Source organism: Chlorocebus sabaeus, chromosome 15 (genome assembly GCF_047675955.1).
Source record: "Chlorocebus sabaeus isolate Y175 chromosome 15, mChlSab1.0.hap1, whole genome shotgun sequence".
Lineage (NCBI taxonomy): Eukaryota > Metazoa > Chordata > Mammalia > Primates > Cercopithecidae > Chlorocebus > Chlorocebus sabaeus.
In genome coordinates this window covers 88,636,719-88,653,863 of record NC_132918.1, presented here as the reverse complement: position 1 = coordinate 88,653,863, position 17,145 = coordinate 88,636,719, and the positions used below count along the sequence as shown (strand labels likewise).

The 17,145-nt window shown below is 36.9% G+C and overlaps 1 protein-coding gene across 5 annotated transcripts in view; it reads right to left on the bottom strand.

Moving 5' to 3' along the window:
• Positions 1-17,145, bottom strand: part of OPA1 (OPA1 mitochondrial dynamin like GTPase) — a 99,123-nt gene that overhangs the window by 13,267 nt on the left and 68,711 nt on the right. For all 5 annotated transcript variants that reach the window (XM_008009552.3, XM_073023755.1, XM_073023756.1 and 2 more), the window contains one exon: positions 16,887-16,997. In XM_008009552.3, the coding sequence (XP_008007743.2) occupies positions 16,887-16,997 (111 nt within the window). The remainder of the gene's footprint in view (positions 1-16,886; positions 16,998-17,145) is intronic.

Genomic DNA, 17,145 nt, shown 5'->3' with positions numbered 1-17,145 from the left:
AGGTGTAGGTTACAGTGAGCCAAGATCACACCACTGCACTCCAGCCTGGGTGACAGAGTGAGATGTCTCAAAAAAAAAAGTAGTACCATTCCAGGTGCTTGTCAATGTCAATGAGTGTAAAATCTTGAACTTCTGGCTACCTGATACTTATGAAAGGATCAGCTGCAAAAACAAATATTTATGGGAAACCGTATGGAGGATGTAAGTTCATCTATTTCTCTGGATACTAACCAAATGGCTATATGTTTGGACAGCATCATTTTTTCCCTAGAACTGTGTATGTTAGCCTGCGTGAGAAACATTACAATAAAGGGACCCAGGATATTGCTGATTATACGTAGCCATATCATCTAACTCAGGGTCCACTTTAAGGGAAATTTCTCCCAGTTGTGTGTACCAAGAAGACCTATGCTTCTCCTAAGCAACTGCAGTGTTGCTGTCTGATGGCCACCACGAATGATGTGATGACCTCTGCTTTCCATTTTGTATCTGCCAGCCACCAGGAAACTGAGGGCTACATCTTCCCTCTAGCAGAGTACCGGCATACTTCGGAGACACGCAAGTTTGGTTCTAGACTACCACAATAAAGCGTATATCACAATAAAAGGAGTCGCATAAGGTGTTTTGGTTTTCCAGTGCATTTAAGTTACGTTTACAGCATACTGTAATATATTAAGTGTGTAATAGCATTATGTCTAAAAAGACAATGTACGTACCTTATTTAAAAATACTTTATTGCTAACAAACGCTAAGGATCATCTGAGCCTTCAGTGAGTCATAATCTTTTTGCTGGTGGAGGGTCTGGCCCTGATGACTGATCAGGGTGGTGGTTGTTGCAGGTTAGGGTGGCTATGGCAGTTTCTTAAAATAAGGTAACAATTGTAGTTTGCTGCACTGATTGATTCTTCCTTTCATGAAAGATTTCACAGTAGCATGTGACGCTGTCTGATAGCATTTTACCCACAATAGGTAATTTTGGGTAAATTTTACCCAAATTTTTCTTCTTTAAAAATTGGGAGACAATCTTCTCAAACCCTGCAGCTGCTTTATCTAGTAAGTTTATGTAATATTCTAAATCCTTTACTGCCATTTCAACAATGTTCACAGCATCTTCACCAGGAACAGATTCTATCTCAAAAAACACTTTCTTCAAACTGAGACTGCCAAAAAAAAAAAAAGAAAGAAAGAAAACACTTTCTTTGCTTGTCCATAAAAAGCAACTTTTCATCTGTTCAAGTTTTATCATATTACAAGAGAACTAATTCTAGTTCTATTGCTGTCTCTACCATATCTGCAGTTACTTCCTCCTCTTAAGTCTCAAACTCTTCAAAGTCATCCACGAGGGTTGGAATCAACTTCTTCCAAACTGTTAATGGTGACATTTTGACCTCCACCCATGAATCCTGAATGGTCTTAACAGCATCTAAAATGGTGAGTCCTTTCCAGAAGCTTTTCCTTTTTTTTTTTTTTTTCCTAAATCCATCAGAGGTATCACTATCTATGGCAGCTAGGGCCTTAAGAAATGTATTTTTAAAATAATAAGACTTCAAGGTTGAAAGTGTTCCTTGATCCATGGGCTGCAGAATGGATGTTGTGCTAGCAGGCACAAAAACAACATTAATCTCCTTGTACATCTCCCTTAGAACTCTTGCCTGACTAGATGCATTGTCAATGAGTAGTAATATTTTGAAAGAAAACTTTTCTGAGCAGGTCTCAAGAGTTATAATATTCAGTAAACCATGCTGTAAACAGATGTGCTGTCATCCAGGCTTTTTGTTTCGCTTTTAGAAAACAAACAGGGTAGACAGCATAATCCTTAAGGGCTCTAGGATTTTCAGAATGGTAAATTCTTTGGGATGGCTTCAACTTAAAGTCACCTGCTGCATTAGCACCCAATGGGAGGCACAGTCTCTCCTTTGAAGCCTTGAAGCCTGGCATTGACTTCTCTCTAGCTATTAAACTACTAGATGGCATCTTCTTCCAACAGACGGCTATTTCATCTGCATCAAGAATCTGTTGTTTAGCATAACCACCTTCATCAATTATTTTAGTTAGATCTTCTTGATAACTTGCTGCAGCTGCTACATCAGCACCTTGTACTTTTATGTTGCAGAAATGGCTTTTTTCCTCTTAAACCTTACGAATCAACCTTTGCTACCTTCAAATTTTATTCTGCAGCTTCCCACCTCTCCCAGCTTTCAGAGAATTGAACAGTTAGGGACTTGTTCTGGATTAGGTTTTAGCTTAAGGGAATGTTACGGCTGGTTTGATCTTCTATCCAGACCAGTAAAACTTTCTGCAAAAAGGCTGTTCTGCTCTATCATTTGTGTGTTCACTGGAATAACACTTTTAATTTCCTTCAATAACTTTTCGTTTGCATTCACAGTTTGGCTAATGGCCCATTTTGGCTTTCCACAAGCCTCCTTTAGTAGGCTTAATCATTTCTAGCTTTTGATTTAAAGTGAGGTATGGCACTCTTTCTTTCAGTTGAACATGTAGAGGCCATTGCAGGGTTACTAGCTGGCCAAATTTCAATACTGTTGTGTCCTAGGGAATAGGGAGGCCCTGAAGAGGAGGAGAGAGACAGGGAATGTCTAGTTGGTGGAACAGCCAGAATACACGTATGTACTGATTAAGTTCACTGACTAATATGGGCACAGTTAGTTAGTGGCACCCAAAGCAGCTACAATACGAACATCAAAGATCACTGATGATAGATCGCCATGACAGATAGAATAATAATGGAAAACTCGAAAGATTGCAAGAATTATCAGAATGTGACAGCAACATGAGGTAAGCACATGCTGTTGGGAAAATAGTGCCAACAGGCTTGTTCAATACAGGGTTGCCACAAAACTTCCATTGTTAAAAATGCAGTAACTGTGAAGTGCAATAAAGTGACATGCAACGAGATGAGGTCTGCCTGTATGTAAAACCCTTGAGCATGCATTTTGAGGGGCACCAATTCTATCTTATATTTTACTTTATTTCACTTGCCTGGATTTTCCTTTTCCTTCAACTCAAAGTTTTCACTTAAGTAGTTTTATCTTTTGCATAGGATATATGTAAGTTGCCTCAAATTCCTTTTGGATAATTAATAAACGAACAAGCTAGTCTGTAGAAGATATATTATTAGCCAGCCGATTCAAATAATACAACACAATATTCTAAAAGTGGTCATTTTATACTGGTAATAGTTTTTAAATCAGTAATTTAAGAACATTCTGCAGGGCCACAGAGGGACAATATTTGTTACAGAAAACCTTGCATAAATAATTTCTGCATGGCAGAAAAAGAAAATTATTTTTATTTCTGCTGAATTCTTAGCAAACCCAATGATATCAATATCTATTCCTATAATACTTATTTTCAGCAACAGAAGTAAAAGCATAAATGTTTATCGGATTTATGATCATCTTTTTAAATGTAAAAAATGAATAGACTTTACCATAAGATTACAATGATTTACTCTGAAATATTTTACTTTTGTATCCAATACATAAGATGCTCCACACTTAAATTATGATAAAAAACTTAAAAAGTTATTTTATATGTTAACTCATTAATGATACATTGCTTTTTCTCAAAAAAAAAGTTCCATTATTTCAAAATGAATACATTCATTTTGCTCCCTGATAAAAATTTAAATGTCTATAATACATTTAAAAAAATATGATTTAGGCATTATTAATTGGGAAGACTAAAAAAGATCAGTAAAATATTCTTAGTCAATTAAAAATGCTTTAAAAAATTCATCTTGTTTTTCTTTTTCTCTTATTTCTAAAATTATATTTTTCCCTGAATTTACTTAGGAGGAAAGCAGAAATGTTCTAAGAAAAGGAAAACCACCCAGGCAGCCCTTAAAGAGATAGGCATCATTTATCACCTGCAAAGACAGATTTATAAGAGGGCCCCTTCTGTTCCTTTAAGACTGCAAAACAGATGGGAAGTGAATGGACAGTCAATGGGACAAGAAAACACATGGGAGGTGCTGCTGTATGCATGTTCCCAGCATAAGAAAGAGGTCAAGATTGTAACTGCATGACTGGGTCCTGGAAAGGGTCTTTCTTCAAGCTGTTACAAAGACAAACGCTGTTCCTCATCCTGCTGTCAAACTGTTATAAATATTGGTTTGTCAAAAGACCTTCAGTGCTGAAGCTTTAAAAAAGAGGCAAAACAGACGAATGAATCATGAGAATGATTCTTAAACAGTCAGTTCATCACTGTAATTTTAAAAGTAAAAGAAAGTATAAGATCAGAGAATGTAATTCTGATTTACAAACCAAACTAAAAATTTATTAAAACATGAAATTAAAAATTGTAGGTTTTAATAAAATTACGAATTAGGTGAGGTGAAGGCAAAAATAAAATAAAAGTTCCATCTCTTAAAAAAATGGTGTATTAGGATAAAGTATTATGAAACTTAGCACAAGAAGAACAGGTATTCATGTTAGGCTGATTTCAGGTTCTTGGTTTATCACTGAGTTTATTTTACGGAGGTGCTGTTTATCACAACTGAGTGAGAATCAGGCTCAGAAAAATAAAAATAACTTCTAAACTAATTTCACTTATTAAATTAAATTAGAAAATCACCTTTAAGTCACAATTTCTTTTCTATTGAAAAGAACAATCACAAAATTCAACTGGCACTGAGTATACATAGATTTATAAACTGAGAATTATCTTTTTTGAGGAATGAAAACATTATGTACCTCTTTAGGAGGCAAATTCATTGTTATAGATCCTTAACACATATTAAAAATCACATAAAAAAAGAAGCCAAATTATATGAACTTGGTTGTCTATGGTTACCACAAACACAAACCCAAAGACTAATGATGAACAGAATACCTAAACAATTCTAAAAAAAGTCCTATCTGTAACACATATGATTAGCCCCAGCTTTGCCATAAATATTTATGTAATTGGCTTAACCATTTACGTCAATGAATGTTAATTTCTCTGTCTGAACAATGGGCATATAATGCCTCATATGACTTTACAAGACACACATGGACAAGCAGAAGTTTTGTAAACTATAAAGCACTATATAAATGTGAGGGCCAGATCCTAAAGTTTCAAGTAGGACATGGACTCCAAAGTACCAAATGATATAGTTACAAGGAAGTATTTTCTTTCTTTCTTTCTTTCTTTTTTTTTTTAAAGTTTTGAAATCCTTTTTTTTCGCCCCTTTATTTTTTCTTAAAAAACAAAAACAAAAACAAAAGCGGGATCTATGTGCAGAATGTGCAGGTTTGTTATACAGGTATATGTGTGCCATGACGGTTTGCTGCACCTAAGTCCTCTAAGTTCCCTCCCCTCACTGCCCACGCCTCAACACACCCTGGTGTATGTTGTTCCCCTCTCTGTGTCCATGTGTTCTCAATGTTCAATTCTCAGGTATGAGTGAGAACATGTGGTGTTTGGTTTTCTGTACATGGAAGTATTTTCTAGTCCTGAATGCATGCCTGGGTCATTATTTTCTCTTAAATTTTCAGTAATCTTGGGAAAAAAACAGTTTCAGTAGAAGTGAGACTCAAAGAGTTAACCTTTGTAACAGAGATTAGAGTTCACAGTAGCTACTAGACTGCATGGAAGGTTCAACCCATTAGTTTTAAGATGAGAATGACTTGAGCATTTTTGAAGAAAGAAAGGAGATATAATGAATACACAAGCACATACGGGAAGGCCAGGTACCAAATACAGGTATGGGATTACTGTTCAAAGGACAGTGATTTTCAGTACATGCTATGCTACAATATGGCTTCCCGAATACTTGAACTATAAAAGTAACTGGTATCATAGGTTTCATTTTTACTAATGCTGCTTATTCCTCTTAATGAATATTTCTCAAATAAGTTTATATGAAGACAATGAAGAAAAATTTAGCCCACTGAGCGATGAGAAATTAAAAATAGGGGCAATGACAATGAGCTGAAGATGTGTGGGTGTAAGAAGCCAACCTGAGACCTCTTCACGAAAAATGTGTCCAGAAATTATGTCCCTAGGACCACATTCAAAATTGTCTTAAACTACAGTGCTAAACTCTGGGTGGTGGCAATTATTTTTTAAAATTTTGCCATCTATAGTTTCTAATTTCCCACAATGCATAAACACTAGCTCTGTCATAATACAAAGGATGTTTAAAAACAAAACAAAACAAAAACCCTCAAATTCCGGTAGTGTACTTTGGTAAAGATCAGTCTAAAGACAGATCTGCACAGATGACACAGATGATAAAGCAGTGCCAACAAAAGGAGAGACTGAAGATAAAAGGCTTTAATTCTTGGCCCAGAAAAGAGATCTAACTGAAGTTAACAAAAAACAGCAAACTTCCACTGCTCAGAATATTGAAACTAGAGAATAGATGAGTGAACTGTTCTAAGAGAAATTAAAATGAAACATTCTATACACAGGAGGTAACAATGAAAGAATCTTAAATGGGTGGTACAAGTGTGAAAACTGAGTTTAATAAAGATTTTGATTTATTTTCAGATGACGGATCCATGATGCATAGTTACAGGATACGAGAATTCACTGTGAATCCCCCAACCACTGAGGATGGCATCATGATGAGCAACGACCATGTGGTCCCATGAAATGTCTCTTGGCATCACAATCCGCAATAGGTTACTTGGGAAAATATCTGTTACTTTTAAGATAGAGCACATCATGTAATAGCTTCGTCATTCCATGAATAGGATAATTAAGACTATAACATTTCAAAGGTAATTCTGAATCGTGCTCTCTAGGGGAGAAGGGCTGTGGAAGACAGAGTTTAGAAATGTACAAAATAGTGAAAAATTAAAATTCTCTTCACATTTAACTAATTTCTCCAACTACCTGGAGAATTGTGCTTAACAGAGGTTACTAGTTTCATGTGCATCGATCCACCAATCTCTTAAGATTTCATATCTTGTTTAATTTTATTTTTTATATAATGTTGCATAGTCCAGTGAATTGTTTTGTGATTAGGTTTTCAATTACTACATTCTACTTTTTCTATTGAATATGCAAAAACATAGCAATTTTAAAATAAAAACGTTTAAGATAAAGTTTATTCCCAACTTTAAAGGTGTTAGATCACTCGAGCCCAGGAGTTCAAGGCTGCAGTGAGCCATGATCACACCACTGTACTCTAGCCTGGGCAGCGAGTGACACTCTTTCTCAAAAAAGAAGAAAAAGAAAAAAAATTTGTGCATTGGCCTTTTGGATACATAAAGAGTATTTTCACAATAGTATATAAATAAAACCTACTTTAAAATGATAAATGGCAAATTTAATCCATACATTATTGTAGAGAACATTCTTGTCTTTATTCTTAATCAGTTAAAACCTGAGTTTAAGGCAAAAGAACATACTTGCTAGTAAAGTGTTGATTACCAGCAGCATGTATAATACTATAGAAAAGAAAATGTTCTTTTACTCTCGTACTAATTTATTAGTATTCCTCAATGGTGACTTTTTAAGACAGACTTAGGCCATGAAAAATGTACTCCATTCTAAAAGACCCATTTTGAGTCTCGATTTTCTCATCAATAACCTGGAAACCACACTACTCAGGCGTTGTCACGGGGAATTTGGTGTGTAAATAACTACTTCTCTAACACAGAGGACTTTCCCTGAGGATTACTTTATCTTTGTATCAGCTCAGGTTTTTTTGTTTGTTTGTTCTGTTCCAACACAAAGCACAGCCTACTTCATCTATACAGACTCAAGGTAAAAATAATTCTTCACTATCTTCCCTAGTTGCTTGAATGTGTTAATCGTCTTACTATAAAAAAAATTATTTTACAAAGGCCAGATTTTTAAAATTGCCACATTTATGAAAAGATACCTTAAAGAATTCAAGTATTGTTACCATAAAACAAGTATGTTTATTCTGTAGTGAAGAGGAAAAAAAAAATGTTTATGTCTTTCAAACATATACATTTCTATATCACAATATCATTCCAAAAAGTACTTGAATGTATTCCAATAAACTTAAAAATTCCTAATAAACATAAAGAGTTATTGAAGTTTCCTGGTGAACTGGGTAGACTGGCATTAGGAAATCATTGGTGGCCCATTAATAAGTGGTTTTGATATAGATGAAAGTCAGACTGCAAGATGGAAGGAGTGGGAGGAACAGGAGTGAATGCCACAGATGCAAGCTGCTCTATAAGAGAAAAGAGCAGTAACTTCCTGGCAAGACAGAGTAGAAGAAAGTTTCCTTGGGATGAAAAGAGTTAGTTCTCCCCAACTTTTTAAGTCAAGAGAAGGGGGCTAATGAACAGTCTGTATTACAAGATCACAATGGAACATTCAGTAAACATGTACAGTACAATATGCAACACACAAGGTATGGGGAATTTATGAATGAACCAAATCACTTTGGCAGAAGGGATCAACCATGATAGACATGAAAATGTTTTTCTTCTTTAAATGGTTATTTTCATTGATTTACAGTTGCCTATGCTGAGAAGCCTCTATTCTGCTCAATTAAACAACACTGGCAGTATCTGAGTAAGGTTTTTAGTCACTGAAGGAAGGTAAATAAGTAGGTAGGAGAAAAATACTGGGTTAGGTTGAAGTGATGATGACATAGAAGAGGCATAGTGAGAGAAGTGCATAAAAAGAAAGGGAAAAGGTTGCCTCGAGATGTGTTAAAAGCCAGGAGAAATGAAATGGTATTGTGAGCCAAGGAAACAGAGCAACAGTACCGAGATATGAACGATACTGCCGGGATGATTAGTTCATGTGTTCTCTCCGGGACATCCTGCTCTATACTTTTTGATTGGGTGTTTTCTTTTTTTTTTTTTTCTCCCTTGAAAAAAAAAAAATCTCCTCTGAACCTATGTACCTAGAATTCTACAACTTGGTGCCACACTCTCTTCCTTTAAAATTCATTTTCTTTGGTTAAGTCTACAGAAACAAAAAGAATACACTAGTGCAAATGCCTTTAAAGTCCCTTTAAAGTTTACTTTCTTTGGTTAAGTCTACAGAAACAAAAAGAACATACTAGTGCAGATGCAGTTCAAATTGCTCACCAAATTTTCCAAAGTGACATTGTCTCTCAGACTCTACAAATAAATATGTGTCAATTTTATCCCAATCAATAGCATGAGAAATTATCTTGCTATGCACTGAAAGAACTCTCTAGAGTGCCAGCTTAGGGGCAGGTGGGTAGTCAGTAATGGGAGATGGTGAGAATCACCTGTGCAGCTTTGCCAAAATACACATGGCAGAGCGCCACCTCCGCAAACAGTTTTAAACACATCACTTCCCCTTTCTACAATTTTCAGTTCCAAATTCCGAGTACAATAATCTTCCTAGGAAAATTTCCATCTCATACTACTTCACAGACAATATTCTCATCTGTAACAACACTCAAGGGTCTGGCAGGTATGGGAGAAGTGTCGGAATGTGAAGTCACTAGTAGAAATTAAGTTCCAGGGTTAACTGACATTTTCTTTCCTAAATGTGAAGAATAAAATCATTCTGCCTACCTCAGGGTTCTATTTTGCTATGTTCTGACTACTTTTTATTCAAGTTTCCACATGGCATAGAGATTTCTTATAACTATCCTATAAATTAGAATTATATTTTGGAGTCAGTGAAAGGATCTTTTTAGGTTTAAGCAGTTATGACACATTTCTAATCTTAGCTTTTAAAATGGCAGCATTAGGTCACCTTGCTGCTGCTCCCTTTTAGTACCATAATTTCAAAAATGCACTAATGCATTTGTTTTCTCTCACTAAATGATATTATGAAGAACAAAGTTTTCATTTAAAACATGATTTGTTACTGAGGTGGTTTACTGAAAAAAGAAACTTCCATCAATAGCCTATATTTCTAAGTTTTAGAATCTCATGCAGACCTAAATAAAAAGGTGGTATCTTTGCTCCTTTCTAATTATCAAGAGAAAGCATAGGACGGAGGATAAGAGGAGACTGGGAAAGTGAAGAAACACAAAGACAAGCCCCAACAGCATTGTCTACTCCCAAGAGAAACAAACTTTAAGTTTCGAGAAACAATTGCTTGCTGTCTGCGAGATGCTCAGGCATCAAACAATAAAGAACAGTCAACAGAGGCAAGAGGCCGAGCACGCTGCTGCGATCCCTACTCTCTAATCCCCCCAAGCTCCAGTCAAAGGGCCAGCTGTTGCCACCTCGCGTAGGGAGTCGGCAGAGCAAATTAACTGCAGGAGGAAAAAAAGCTGAGGATATTGGAAAATTCCAATTTACCAGCCTCTTTAAGCTATACTGCTTTTAACATAAAGGATAGCAAACTATACCATTAAAATAGGCCTGTACAATGGTAGCCCAAGTGAAGGAATTTACCACTGTTTTCACATTTTATTGGTAAATGAGATACAGCTCTGAAGTGTTCAGTCTACTAAAGTATATCTTCTGCTCACATAAAGAACAAGAAACAGGAAGAAATATACTGCAAATTCTAATAAGTTACACTTTCAATCCAGCTCAACAAAAAGCCTCAACTTAAAATAACAGCCACCATTATGCTCAATTAAAGATTCTATAGACTTTATTAATATATCTGTTATAGCTGAACTTTAGGATTCTACGTAGGAACACAACCTCATTGAAAAACTCTAAATATGGGGCAACTTAGGCACTACTTACCCATGGTGGAATCTGATAAAGTATATCTAGAGATATGTTAACAAATCATATAAAGAAAATTAATTTCCCTTAGTTTGCTTAGTGGTTTCATGCACACTGTACTGTTCATTTACTCAGATGTTCTACTAAAGTTTTCACACAATTTGAAAGTTTAAAATCCAAAGATGCTTATAAGAAGTACCTGTGGTAATAATGATTATCTTCACCATTATCATCATCACTAATATGTACGTCTTTCTGATCAACCCTGTGAAGGACACTGGTAACTATGGAAGCTTCTCAATATAAAGGACAATTTTATGTAATCATATTTTCCAAAGGCCTGAGTTTTTTCCTCCCTCCCAAATTATTTTAATTGACCCAGTAGTTAAAAGTTAAAAGACCCAGGTTCAAATCTCAGCTTTAGCATCTACTACCTATGGGTTTCTAACCCTCCATTTCATCTGTAAAATGAGAAAAAGAACTACCTAACTCAAAAGCTGTGACAATCAAATGAAAATTCACATAAAGCATTTAACCTAGTATCTGGCACAAGAAAAGTATTCAAATGTTACTTTACATTCAAAAACAGTTTCAAGTTTTTCCACAAAATCAAAAGAAATTTATTGTAAGACTCCTTAGATTTTTTTTTTTTTTTTTTGAGATGGAGTCTCTCTCTGTTACCCACGCTGGAGTGCAATGGTGTGATCTCGGCTCATTGCAACCTCCGTCTCCCGGGTTCAGGCGATTTCCCTGTCTCAGCCTCAGAGTAGCTGGAATTACAGGCGTCTGCTACCACGCCCAGCTAATTTTTGTATTTTTAGTAGAGACGGGGTTTCTCCATATTGGCTAGGCTGGGTTCAAACTCCTGACCTCAGGTGATCCACTCGCCTCAGCCTCCCACAGTGCTGGGATTACAAGCATGTACCACCACACCTGGCCAAGACCCCTTAGGTCTTAGAGCAATCTAAACAATCAGTAATGCCCCTCGAATGTGTCAGTATCAATGAGTCTCTGATTACATGCACAGAGAATAAAAGTAGAAGAGGCTTTAGTGAACAACAGTTCCAAGCAATTTCTATGAAGGTCCAAAACCTCACAATAACCTAGTAAACAGCGGATACAATGTTCATAGAACAATAAAATAATTACCCACTGTACTGGTGAAACTTGGCTTAGTAGCAAAGCAAACACTACTACCAATTGTTATGGGTGCCCAGATACTTAGTTTCTGAGGTAGAATGGGGCAGAAAACAAATTCCACTTATGATGACAAACGTAAGATAGATTTTATGAATCATAAAATAGATAATAATAGAAAGAACAACTTTGAATTGAGCCATAACACACCAACCTTCATGTCTCTAAAGAAAGCATTCCAAAGTTGTAGTCTATTTCAATAAACAGATTGGACACATTACTAAAATTTATACTAGGAATCCAAATAGATTTTATCTAAGTTGACACCAAACTTAAATATCTATTTAGAAAATCCTCTGAAACTGAACTTTCTACAAAAATCAAAAGAATTTCATGAAAGTCCTAATGGGCATATTTTAAGACCAGACAATTCTAACTATGGGTAGATACAGCAAACAAGAAATTAAGGTGGAAAAATCAGCTGCATATCCTATTAAATTATCCATGAGGTAACTCAGTCTTTCAACGTCTTCACAGATGATGTTTTCAAAAGTCTTGTTTTCTCTAAAGTACTTTTCACATGACCCTAATCCATTATCAGTTAAAAAAACAAAATTAAACCTTTAACCTTTTATGCGAAAACAATCTCAGACTTACAGAAAAGTTGCAAGATCACTACAAAGAACACATTTTTCCTGAAACATTTGTTGTAATGTGTTATCATCCCCAAATATTCTACTGTGTATTCGCTATGAATAAGGGTATTTTCCTAAATAATCCCAACTTAACAATCAAAATTTAAAAATTAACACTGATATATTACTACAATGGAAGGAACCCTCAGATCCCCTTCAAATTTACTAATGGGCCCATTAACGCCCTTAGAGCAAAAAGATCCAATCTAGGATCACACATTGCATTTAGTTTTAAGTCTCTTCCAACTGGAGCAGTTCTTCACTCTTTCCTTGTCTTTCATGATCTTTATGCATTTGAAGATTGCAGGCCAGTTATTTTGCAGACTATACTTTAACTTGGGTTTGTCTCATGTATTGCTATGACCAAATTTAAGTTCTACATCTTTGGTAAGAATATACTAGAAGTACTGCAGGAGTCTTCTTGCATTTTAGAGGACGGCGTATGGTTTTGATTTGACCATTACTGATAGTATTAACTCTGACCACTTGCTTCAAGTGATGATTGCCAGGCCTCTCCACTGCAAAGTTACTCTTTTCCCTCTTTTAATTAGTACATATGTTCTGTGAACATATTTTGTGCGATGACATATACATCCCTTTTTGCATCACTGGTTTTATTCCCTTATTTACATAATTACCAATGTATGGATTCCTATTTCATTAAGTTAAAATTTGTTACTGTCATTATTTTGGGGCCCAAACTGTCCCCAGCCTGGCCAGCTGGAGCCTGCTTCAGAGGGTTTCTGTGACCTGCTGACATCGCCTCATCATCTTTCAAGCACTCCCTTCCTTTCTACACTCACAGGCTCATCTTGTCCTTCCCCTGCTCCAGCTATGGAATCCACCGTATCTCCAAAGAATCCTCGAAGAGCCTCCTTCCTAGAAAAGCCTCTCCTGGGACAAAAATCATGTGAGCTCCTTTTTCATTTCTTCAATCTTCCTAATTCTAGCTTTACGGTTTCATTTCAACAGTGAACATAGTATTTCTCCTTCAGGATGTGAAAGAAAAATGTATTACTACTACTTATGTACTCATCTTAAAGGGCAGTCAGGGGCGGGTGCGGTGGCTCATGCCTGTAATCCCAGCACTTTGGGAGGCCGAGGCAAGCGGATCACAAGCTCAGGAGATTGAGACCATCCTGGCTAACATGGTGAAACCCCGTCTCTACTTAAAACACAAAAAAAATTAGCTGGGTGTGGTGGCGGGCGCCTGTAGTCCCAGCTATACGGGAGCCTGCGGCAGGAGAATGGCCTGAACCCGGGAGGCGGAGCTTGCAGTGAGCCGAGATTGTGCCGCTGCACTCCAGCCTGGGCGACACAGTGACACTCCATCTCAAAAAAAAAAAAAAAAAAAAAAAGGCAGTCAGTGAGTCTCCAAAGTGAGAAAATGATTTAAAATCGTACAAGCTTAAAACTGGCAAAAAAATATGAATGCATCAACATTTTAACAATCTATACAATATTTTGCAACATGTTGAAACTGTAATAAAAACTTGATTGCCTCCCTTTTTCCAAATCCAATTAACCAACATACTATGTTCTAACTGAACAGGTGATACTAGAAATTTTGATCCTTATAATACATTAATAACTTAAATTTTGAAAGTTTTCTGGCTGGCTGAAGTATCCATGACCATATTCCCAAGTGTCAGACCAAAGATAAACAATAAGGAAAAAGCACTCTCCAGACTCTTTTCCAACTAATGGACAAAGTCATGGCTCATCTCCTTGAGGGTGACTGACGGAGCTGAGTCACTGGCAAAACCCTTGCTTCCAAGGACATTATTTGGTACATTAACACCACCACAATTTTATATGTACAAAAGTAGTAAATCATTCCAAGGGAGTTACATAACTGCTTTCTCAGGAAAACCACCAGTAGAACATAAAACTTGGCTTGACCGTGTACCTATCTGAGTTAGTAATCCACTTTTTTAAAATAATCAAATTGGGAGCGGAGAGTGACGGTGTTGCAAAGCCTCTATTAAAAACATAAGAAAAGATGCTTACGATTTTTCAATCACTTAAAAATGTGTTATGCTGGTGAAATTCATTGAATTGTTTCACTGTCTTGATAATTATATCATGAGGGATATATAAGAAATATATTTGTATACACTGTGACAATGACATACCTCTTCCTGTAACAATGCTAATTTAGCATGCAATTATGAACCAGGGACTTGCAAATGTTTGCTGAAGTAATTCTAACAATCCTGAGAAATAACCACTATAATAGTCATTTTACAAATAGAGAAGCTAAGGCTCTGGGAGATTCCCTGCCGAGAATGACACAGCTAGTAGTAAATGGCAATTCAGATTTGAGCACTAATCTTCTACGTTAGCACAAACTTAACTATACTGCCAAGGTGGCATGAAAAAAACCAAAAGTGACAGAAAATGAAAATAAAAGTTAAAATGTTTCAAAAGAAGAATATTTAAAGGAAGAAAGAAAAGGAAAGGAGAAAGCACTGCAGACCTTAGATTATTACTAGAGGGAGAGAATGAGACCACAAGGGCTGATGACGAGGGGAGAGCACACTGCGCAGGCACAGGGTATAAAACAGAAGAACCCTGCCTGGTTTCTTCAGGATATTCCTATTGATTGTATTGTAATCCTACAATTCAGCTGAGAAACTGCTTTTAAATTTGCAGAACTTCTAATTTCTTAATAGTACCTGCTTCTTTTCCTTCTAGATATCAGAAAACTAGTAAGACAGCAAATTGAAAGAAAAAAATACTTGGTTACACGAAGCTGAAATAAGGGAAACTTGTAACAAGACAGGCTCAAACAGAGGAACCAACTACAGGTATTTTATTTTTATTTAATAACAATAATTTTCACTGATTTCCTTGAGTTCTCAAAGATCTTAGTAAATTTTAGTAGGCAATCCTATCTTAAAGCTAGGAACCTACAAGAAAGAACCAAATATCCCCCTGAACAGTGAGAAAGTGATTATTAGCAGGGCCAAGCCAGGAGGGTGGGAAGGGGAAGCCGTGGTAGCCTACTGTAGGTGTTAACGCCTGACCTGGGTTACAACGGATTCATACGGGGCTGTTGGTAGCCTGGTCCAGTAATGAAGAGAGTATCTGTGCAGGAGGATGGCCTGGTGCAGGCTGGCAAAGCACAGGCAGGGTAAAGAGGGTATCTCCACAAAGGCATGCTCTGGCTTCAGGTGAGGAGGGAATCTGTGGGGTTGGGTAGGGGCTAGCAGGTAGGAAGGATGAGATGGGGAGGCACCCGGCACGAAGCGTCAGAGCAGAGCTCAGTAAAAAGGACTCCATGAAGAAGAGCAATCTGGCACAGATGTCAGAGCCCAGACAAGGTAAAAGAAGTGTCAATGCTGGGTGTGGCACCATGTAGTGGCCTGGTGTGTAGTGTTAAGAGTCCAAGTTGGGGAAAAAGAACATTTCTGCAATGGAAAAGGACGTATCTTCATTCAAGTTTGGTTATGTATAGGAGGACTGACCAAAATGAGAAAATATATTAAGGATACTAGAAGTCCATTTTCCATCAGGAAAGGGAGTGACAAATACCAAAAGGGAGAACACTAGAACAAATCCTGTAAGCTGGGTTAAAATGGGAAGCATCAGTATCAACTCAGGTTTTAATATATAAATATACACATGATTTAGGAGTACAGATGTCAGTGTGTGTATATTCACCCGCACACACACAAACATACACTACACTTATTTCCTAGCTCTTTCCACTGAGAAACCAGGGAACAGTGATATTCTGATAACACTGAGCATATATAATGTCTAGGTCTCCATTTCTAAACACCGTTCTTCATAAAAAGGAAGCTGGGTCAGTATTGAGCCTGGGACATCTTGTTATATGGAGGGATAATACTGGATAATGCGTGAAACTTGAAAGGGGTTTGAGAATGAGATATTGTAATTTATCAGTGTTTGGTTGCTGTGAGAAAATCGGTTTCTAAGAACTATACATGAACCTACTTGGAAGTGATAGGACTTAAGGTCAGCAACTTACTCTCAAATAGTTTGGAGAAGAAAAAAATTCATTGTAACAAACCTTTTTTTTTTTTTTTTTGAGACAGAGTCTCACTCTTTCTTCCAGGCTGGAGTGCAGTGGCAGGATCTCCGCTCACTGCAAGCTCCGCCTCCCAGGTTGATGCCATTCTCCTGCCTCAGCCTCCCGAGTAGCTGGGACTACAGGCACCCACCACCACACCTGGCTAATTTTTTTGTATTTTTAGTAGAGATGGGGTTTCACCGTGTTAGCCACGATGGTCTCGATCTCCTGACCTTGTTTTCCGCCCACCCTGGCCTCCCAAAGTGCTGGGATTACAGGCGTGAGCCACCGAGCCCAGCCCAATTCTTTGTACCTTTTCTGTAAGCTTGAGACTAAATGGATCAACAAACAAATGGAAATGGGAAAGGTGGAAAGGTAGTAAGGTAGAGGGCAGGAAGAACTACTTACTGAGGTCTTCCGCCAGTTGAACACGTTTACCAGTAAGCAATTTAATCTTCTTCTCACTGTCTTCAGCAAAATCTTCCAATACCTCTTTAACATTTTTCTCTAATCGCCTAACTGTTTAAAGAAAGTTAAAAAACCTGAGAAGCATCGTTTTTATAAATGAATAAAGATGATAAAATTAACCTATATATGGAGAGTAAATTTTATCACGTTAGAACTATTGCTAAGTTAATACTTTTCACAGTCATAGAGTCTCAGAGAA